The sequence below is a fragment of the Zingiber officinale genome, chromosome 5A, assembly GCF_018446385.1.
Source record: "Zingiber officinale cultivar Zhangliang chromosome 5A, Zo_v1.1, whole genome shotgun sequence".
Classification (NCBI taxonomy): Eukaryota; Viridiplantae; Streptophyta; class Magnoliopsida; order Zingiberales; family Zingiberaceae; genus Zingiber; species Zingiber officinale.
The window spans coordinates 27,754,554-27,763,665 of NC_055994.1; the positions used below are offsets into that span (position 1 = coordinate 27,754,554).

The 9,112-nt window shown below is 40.7% G+C and overlaps 1 protein-coding gene across 1 annotated transcript; it reads left to right on the forward strand.

Annotated features, from left to right (window-relative positions):
* The first annotated feature begins 4,492 nt into the window (after window positions 1-4,492).
* Window positions 4,493-6,685, forward strand: LOC121980356 (aspartic proteinase nepenthesin-2-like). Its single transcript, XM_042532360.1, has one exon. It carries the CDS (start codon window positions 4,813-4,815, stop codon window positions 6,445-6,447), a length of 1,635 nt encoding a protein of 544 aa, XP_042388294.1. The 5' UTR covers window positions 4,493-4,812; the 3' UTR covers window positions 6,448-6,685.
* Window positions 6,686-9,112: the final 2,427 nt, after the last annotated feature.

The window sequence follows — 9,112 nt, forward strand, 5'->3', positions numbered from 1 at the left end:
AGTCTGAGAAGGAGGAAATTCATTAGTGATGATTACATTGCTATAACTAGGCCTTAGAGTAGTCATTTTGGGAGATGGTGAACTAAATAAAATCTTAGAGTTGTGCATATGATATTGACTTAGTTTAAGTTTTCTGCAATGCAAACTGAATCGACGTGATAGAAGCTATTCACCTTCTTGTAATTCGTATGGGTCCTAAGATTACGTTGGGTGACCATAAAGTGATAAAAATATTTGTAGAAATTAAATTTATGACAATATTGGGATGATCTTTTCTACTAATTCTGTAGATCCTTAATATTTTATTAGACCACAAACATAAATATATTTTTTTGAACCCTTTATTTAGACAACTAGTGACCAACCGAACACTCTAGTTAATTGAATTTACTTAAAGATCTTAATATCACTCGGTTTACACCTTTGTAAGCCTATTCAAAACTATGAAATCAAGCTTAACGAGTAATTACAACTCAAGGCCTATTGTCCAATGGTCAAACACTCTACATAATCTACTAGGTAGTCTACCCCTACTTAGCTAAATACATCATCTCTCAATCATGTTGCCCAAAGACAAACTCAATATTATTATTTCTCTCTTGTTTCTCATACCTCTACAACTCCATCCTTATACCTTATCGTTAAGTTCACCTTACATACCCTTATTCCCTTGGATGCACCAAGTCCTCCAAACTCGCTCTAATGTGTCATCCTTTGTGTTCAATTATGAAATCCATCTTTTGTTGGGATATCTTAGAATATATTTGCTAGAAATTTATAGTTAGATGTTTCATGTCATCCTTTTTTTTAGTACTATGAGCTCACCTTATTGTAAGCAGTCAAATTATCATGGGCAAAAATTAAAAGGGCATCTAATTTTTAATGAATCATCAAAGGGACGCTCTACTTTGATTTATTATCAAAAGAGTGTCCCCACCCCTTGTACATTTACCCTTTTACCCTCCGATAAATAATTGATTTTAACACATACATATATCTAACACACACACTCTTGCCTATATTCATATCCAAATCTTGATTTGGAGTCGTGTTGTATATAGCTATGATGACGACGTAGCTTCTATATAATTATATCAGCTATAATTTTATAGTTACTACAACTACAATAGTTATAGTTGTAGTAGATACGTAACTGTAGTTGCTATAACATGAAAAAAAAATAATAAAGATCATTAAGTTCTTTTGTAACCCTTGAAAAGGACATTTTTTAAATCTAAGATTATTAGGCATCAAGAAATTAATTTTATGTGTGCATCTTTGAGTTCATTTCTGATAAACTAATCCAAATCCGGACGATAAAGTAATCCGATATGTGCATCTTTGAGTTCGTTTATGATAAACTAATCTAATTCTGGGTCAAGAAATAATCCGATGTGTGCATCTTTGAGTTTGTTTCTAATATTAATCTAATGTGTACATCTTTGAGTCCGTTTCTAATAAATAAATAAAAAATTATCAAAATAGTAAACAAAAAAAATGTTTAGAGACTCTGAAGAAGCCCTAAATGATGTTTTTGGATCTAAAATTTAGTCGGTTATAGGTTTCACCTAATATCAAATATAAATCACTGAACAAGCTTCGATTAAAAAAAAAGAGTGTCTTATTCTGATATTTGAGTTAAAAGTTACAACATTCGAAAGTTTGCTCTAGCATCTTCGTATCATTAACTAACCACTCTTAGTTGCAGTTGTAGCAGCTACGGTTCCGTATCTGCTACAACCATGTGACAACTAAGTAGTTGTAATAGTTATAGTTCTGTAGTTGTTATAATTGTGTGGTAACTTAGTTGTAGTAGCTACGATACCGTAGCTGCTACAACTGTATAGCAGCTACGGTATCGTAGTTACTACAACTAAGCTACCACACAATTATAACAACTACGGAACCATAACTATTTTCACAGCTGCTACAAAGTGTCAATTTAGATTGAAAAAAATAAAAGAAGGATAATAATTAAACAAATTATTATTTTATAGTGGATGGCAAATATGTCATTTTACATGGGATGGGGCTTTCTTTTGATAATAAATCAACATAAGATGTCCTTTTAATGATTCGTTAAAAAAGGAATATCCTTTTAATTTTTGTTCAATTATCATATAGTATCAAACTAATAATCGCTTTATGCTACTCATCCTAGAGTCTCCCTTATCAAAATATTTTAGTTTCTTGGATGCTCCAAGTTCTTCTTCACTTATCACCTTTGAGTCCACCTCATTACAAACCTATGAGACATCAAACATAACCCATCCAACTTGACCACGTCAAGTTAACCATAACAGCTCGACTACATTGAGTCATTAGTTCTCTAGCTCCATATGCACTATGTCAAGTCCCTTCATGTACACTTGGCAATCAATATCTCAGGATAAATCTAACTTAAACTTTTTCCAAATATTAGGATAATCCTTTTTATTTCAACTAGTTAACAACATTATGGTACCCCCTACAAGATGGCCATGCAATTACTTGAAAATTTAAAATCTTATTGAACATTTCCAACCCTAAAATTGACCTAGGACCCAATGCTATTTTTTGCTCAACTTTGACATTAAAATTTGGTTGTCGTCTATCATCATATTGGTGACTCCTGACCATCAAATAATGCGGCACAAGTACATGTTTGTATATATTTCCTCTATTTTGAGTTTCCAACTTACCTTTTTGAGTGCTAGGCTTGAGACATGCACATTAGATTTTTCATCTTATGGATGGACTCGTTACCTAACTACTATGCCACACCTTTTGTTCTTATAGTTTAATCAACTTTTAAATTTATGTAAAGAATTTTGAGAAAAATAAAAATTATAAACCATTTTATATACTATTTAGTTGCCATATTTTGGCCCACCGAGGCTTGGTTCTATAATAAACGGACGGATGAGTTTTTCATGTAACGAGGATTTAACTCCCACACAACACACATAAATGTCTGCAACACACAAATTACTCGTGGTGCTAGCCATCCCCAAGGTCCGTCAGTGCTTCTCAGATATACTGAAAGGTAAAAATATATGGACATCTATACTTCTTTTATCTTTTCAGTTGCCATATTGACATGATTCAATCTAGTATGTCTTTGAGTGGAAGTTTGTACATTTACCTAGCTTTCGCCATCACTATTGATGGACTCTAGATCTTCATGCTTTACCCTTTGAAATCCAAGACTTTGGTTTTTTACCTCTTTCTTAATTGACTTTGGGTCTGAAAACATGGTTGTGCCCTCAACATTTTGATTCTTTTCTTTCCAAATCATGTTCTTTTTAGTTTGGCTCTTTATTACTTTTTAATTTCCATTCCACCATCTTTTTAGCTTAGGTCTTCGAGCTTTTGCACTCTCCTTTTAAATTTAGATTTCAACCTTTTCCCTAATTGTTAGTTGACTTTGATCTTCAACTATCTTTTAATTAACCAGTACTTTATCTTCACCTTTTTGCTAAAAAATCATAGAAATTGAAAAATATTTTATCATCGTATAATTGTTGGCAATTGGTCATCAAATTATATATTATACTCCTAGGGTTCATTCAAGATAAATAAATCAACCAACCTAAGGCTATCTCGAGGCCACCCCCTTAATTGAAATTTTACAACAAAACGTCCTTCTGAATTGGACCAAGGTCAAACCCTATTTGTTCAAGTCAACTGGGCTGTAACATGCCTTGAGGGAGCACTATGATGTTATTTAGTATTGTCCATTCTAGTCATCACCTGGGCTCAAATTGAGAGAGCATCTTTAAAACTCTTATATATTTGTAGGAAGTAAAGTCTCGCATGTGATCCTCCTCATTGAGGTTGATAACCCAGATGCAGTTTTTTTCTTACAAGATCCCTTTGCCATGAATCAAATTTTCCCTTCTTGCTAGGTCAAAAAGTTGATTTAGTGTCATCTGTTATCGCTGATGCAACTCATTCCCAACCCTAGCTAACTTACATTTTAAAAAAAAAAAAAAAAAATTTGGGTCTCCTATCTGGATTGTATAATTGGTCGAAGATCGTTTGAATGCCTTTCTATTTTATTTTATGGTATTTGATCACACAAGCAAGCGACGCTGAGTAAATTCTTTTTATATAATCGTAGCCAATCTCAACGCATAATGGAGCAGAACTACTTTGCTGTAGATGGAGAATAGTCGTCACACATGACTCACCTGGGAGGACGGTGGAGAAAAAGGGAAAAGGAAAGGGCTACTGAAAGAAACAGGTGGTGGAATCAAAGGCAGTGGTCAGCCATGACCAAGTAAACAAGCTCCTGATCTCGTCCTTTTATTTTATTTTATTTTAAAGATAGATGATTATTTTTTAATTTATCTATCATTTTTACTGGCTGAATATTGGACGTTCATCGTTGAGAATAAACTAGCAGACACAGTAATATAGGAAGAAAAAAATATAGTCAAATATTTAATTTGACGCATACTATATTAACTGTAATTCTCCGCCCCAGCATTAAATGCTACCAGACTTACCGTCTATTTCCGCTGCCACCATCACCGAAGCCGCGTTTTCCAACGTCGACATTTCCTGCCTTATGCCCTTGTTCAAACTTGTGGAAGAATGAATGAAAGAAAGAAAGAGGAACAAGGCATATAAAATTCCTGTTCCCAAAAGCCAATGGCAATCCTTTCTTCTTTAAACAATTCCAAGACATCTTCTGCTTTTCGATCTCTGCAACTCTCTTCCTTCTCTTTCTTCTCTACTTTGCTTCGTTTTTGTTAAGAATCTAGTGCATTCTTATTGCCTTGTCTAGTTTTTGAATTTGTTCGTCTTTCATGAAATTTGAGGTCTGAAATGGCTTCCTGTAAGAATTGGACCGCCATTTGGTTCCTGTTTTCTTGTTGTCTTCTGCAACCCTTTAACTCCTCCGCCTTTGTCTACAACTGGAGCTCCCCGGGTTCGCGTAGAACGGCGCTTCATGGGATCGAATCACCCGTCCACTTGATGAGTTTCAACGCCATCGCCTCCTCCGGCGACTCGAGCTGCGACCAAAATGAAAGACAAAACAGAGCGTCGTATGTCGACGACCATGTCGGCGCGGCACCGGCGCTGAAGCTTCACCTCAAGCGCCAGTCGACGAAGGACAAGGCGACGGCGGAGAGGAGCAAGAAGGAAGCCCTGGAGAACTCCAGCCTTAAAGATGATCTCAGAATTCAGACCCTCGTTCGAAGGATCACCGAGAGGAAGAACCAAAATGCCATGTCCCGCCTCGCCGCCGCCGCCGCCGCTAACCAAACACGCCCAGAGATCAGACAGAAAGTAGCGTCGGCGAAGTCGCCAGAGCTGGCCGGGCGACTGATGGCCCAAGTTGAGTCGGGCGTCACCCTCGGCTCCGGTGAGTACTTCATCGACGTGTTCGTTGGCACGCCGCCGCGCCGCTTCTCCCTCATCCTGGACACCGGCAGCGACCTCAACTGGATCCAGTGCCTCCCGTGCCACGACTGCTTCGAGCAGCACGGCCCCGTCTACGACCCCGCCTCCTCCTCCTCCTACCGCAACGTCAGCTGCAGCGACCACCGCTGCGGCCTCGTCTCCTCCCCTGACCCTCCGCGCCCCTGCCGAGGCCAAGACCAGGCCTGCCCATACTTTTACTGGTACGGCGACCGCTCCAACACCACCGGAGACCTCGCGTTGGAGACCTTCACCATGAACCTCACTGGTGTCGGCGAGTTCCGCCGTGTGGACGACGTCATCTTCGGTTGCGGCCACTGGAACCGCGGGTTGTTCCACGGCGCGGCGGGGCTGCTGGGCCTCGGCCGCGGCCCTCTCTCGTTCGCCTCCCAACTCCGCTCGCTCTACGGCCATATCTTCTCCTACTGCCTCGTCGATCGCAACAGCGACCTAAGCGTCAGCAGCAAGCTCATCTTCGGCGAGGACGATGACGTCCGCCGGAATCCCTTCTTGAACTACACCACCTTCATCAACGGCAAAGACAACCCCGCCGACACCTTCTACTACGTCAAGATCAAGTCGATCCGCGTCGGCGGCGAGGAACTGGCCATCCCAGCAGTGACCTGGGACATAGCCAAGGACGGCAGCGGGGGAACCATCGTAGACTCCGGCACGACGCTGAGCTACTTCGCCGGCCCGGCGTACGAGAGGATAAAGGAAGCCTTCGCCAAGAAGGTGAAATACCCGCTGGTGACGGACTTCCCGGTTCTCGACCCCTGCTACAATGTGTCAGGGGTAGGGAAGGTGGAGGTGCCGGAGTTTGACATCCTCTTCGCAGACGGTGCCGTGTGGAGCTTCCCGCCGGAGAACTATTTCATCCGTTTGGAGCCGGAGGAGATCATGTGCCTCGCCATGCTGCCGACGCCGCAGTCGCCGCTCTCGATTCTGGGAAATTACCAGCAGCAGAACTTCCACATCGTGTACGACATGAAGAACTCCCGGTTGGGCTTCGCGCCGACGAGGTGCGCGGAGATGTAAAGCGACGGCGGCCGGATCAATTAATTCCCGCCGGCAGACAGTATTCATACCTTAATTTTAGGATAAATTTTAAGTTTTGTTTCCAGATTCTTCCCTTCTCGGTTAAGGACGGGACAGAAGGGGGATCAACCTACAGCAGATTCGTTTCTTTTTGTCTCTTTTGTCAATCATTTCTGGTTGGATTCTATGTAGTTTAATCAATATACTCATTCATACGATACGATCTCATCTGCACGGATGTCGTGAATAAATTAGATTCTTGAGATCCCTCAACTCGTTCTTCATGCTTTCCCTTTTCCTCGGTTCCGATCGACTCTCCAATTTCACCTCTTTTGATCATTTTTCTAAACAATCATCTAACTGAATGCTTGTCGCTGCACTGACATTAGACATTAAAATGCGAAGGGGAAAGGGATAGTCCACATCCGGTGGATGATCATGTTCCTTCTTCTATCTGTATCAGTATCAGTATCGACCATGGGACCTGTAATTACTACCACCGAATCTCACGACCTACTCCCACTCATTTAATTGATCCCCCCCTTCCAATAAATGAATTGGTACTCATACCGTCTTAATGTGCACAACATATAGCTCACGGTCATCAGCGTATAGGATGGCGAAATGGCACCCAGAATTTATTAGCGGGGGATCGCATGAGTTGTTGGGCAGCAGATTAATTGGTGACTGGATAACGCCTTGGATCTGTTAGTTAGTCGCGGTTAGAGTTTACGGTTGCTTGTTTTTCCGATGTTCAGTGAACTGATAAAACTTCAGTGAGCTTCATCGGACAGAGTTATTGGAGTAACTGTAAAAAGAAAAAAAGGCAATTGGTGGACTTGTGGAAGAAAAAGTTTTTCTTCTTCTATTCTCTATCCTTACGAGCAATACAATAACTTATTTGTAGGGTGTAGTCTACCCTTTTAAAATTGAAATAAACTTAACTATAGGCAATTAAAACAAAACATTAACTAAGATTAATTGCTGACTCTTGACATTTCATATTCCTAAAACTGCTGGAATAACTAATGTAAATGGACATTTAATGTTTATTCAACAATACTCCCCCATAAACTTAAATGCTTCTGCCAGCTTTCATGCCAATCAGTCTTTTGTAGTTGTCGAGAAGTATCATCGGTAGCGGTTTCGTGAAGATATCTGCGACTTGGTCCCGATTTGCCACGTGCATTAATTCCACACTTCCTTCCTTTACATGATCTCGGATGAAGTGAAATCGAACGTCAATATGCTTGCTTCTTTCATGATTCACCGGATTCTTGCTCAACTCAATTGCTGATTTGTTGTCAACTCGTATTACAGTCGCACCGAGTTGTTGTTGCTCCAAGTTCCCCAATAAATTTCTGAGCCATATCGCATGGCATACACATAAAGATGCTGCCACATATTCAGCTTCACATGTCGAGAGTGTCACGATCGATTGCTTCTTTGAAAGCCAGGTAAACGCCGTATCACCCATAAAAAACACATAACCTGATGTGCTTTTTCGATCATCCAAGTCTCCGCACCAATCACTGTCGGAGCACCCGACCAACTAGTAATCTGCAGCATTTGTATAGTATAACCCAAGTGACACTGTTCCTATGATGTACCGTAGGATTCGCTTCAACGCCTTCCAATGTGAATGAACTGGCTCCTCCATGAACCGACTTACAATGCCGACACTTAATGCAAGGTCCGGCCTTGTACATGTGAGATAGCGAAGGCTTCCCACTAAACTTCGGTATTTGCTTGCATCGACTCATTCTCCTCCATCAAACTTAGAAAGTTTTGCTCTTGGTTCCATTGGTATTGAAACAGGATTGCAAGACTCCATCTTGTACTTCTTCAAAATCTCCTTTGCATATGCCTCCTGGGATACAAAAATACCCGTCTTTCCTTGTCTTACCTCCAGACCAAGGAAAAACTTCATCAAGCCCAAATCTGTCATCTCGAACTCCCGTGTCATTGTGCTCTTGAACTTTTGTAGCATTTTACTATTATTCCCAATAAAAATGAGATCGTCAACATAAAGGGCAACAAATAACATATTACCTCCATTCTTCTTCACATAAAGGGCATGTTCGTAGGGACATTGTTCGAACCCGTTCTCCTTGAAGTATGCATCGATACGAGTATTCCATGCCCGTGGTGCTTGCTTCAACCCATAAAGTGCCTTCTTCAATTTCAACACCTTCTTTTCTTCTCCGATTTTCATGTATCCGGGTGGTTGTTCGATATAAACTTCTTCTTCAAGCACACCATTCAAGAATGCCGACTTGACATCCATTTGTAATATCGGCCATTTGCATTGAGCCGCTTGTGAAATGAGCAATCTGATTGTCTCCATTCTTGCAACGGGAGCAAACACCTCCTCATAGTCGATTCCTGCCTTTTGCTTGTATCCCTTTGCTACAAGTCTTGCCTTGTATCGTTCTATCTCCCCTTGAGCAGTCATCTTTCTCTTAAACACCCACTTGACACCAATGGGCTGAGTTCCTTTCGGTAATTCTGCTAACTCCCATGTGTTGTTTCGATCTATTGCTTTAATCTCTTCGTCCATGGCAGCTTGTCATTTCTTGTCTCGCACTGCCTGTTCAAAACTTATATTCTAAGAATCTACCAAAAGACATATAAGGTGTACCTCATTTGTCGAATCATACAGATC

Coding starts and splice junctions, on each gene's coding strand:
- LOC121980356 (XM_042532360.1), top strand. CDS start 4,813: ATGGCTTCCTGTAAGAATTGGACCGCCATTTGGTTCCTGTTTTCTTGT.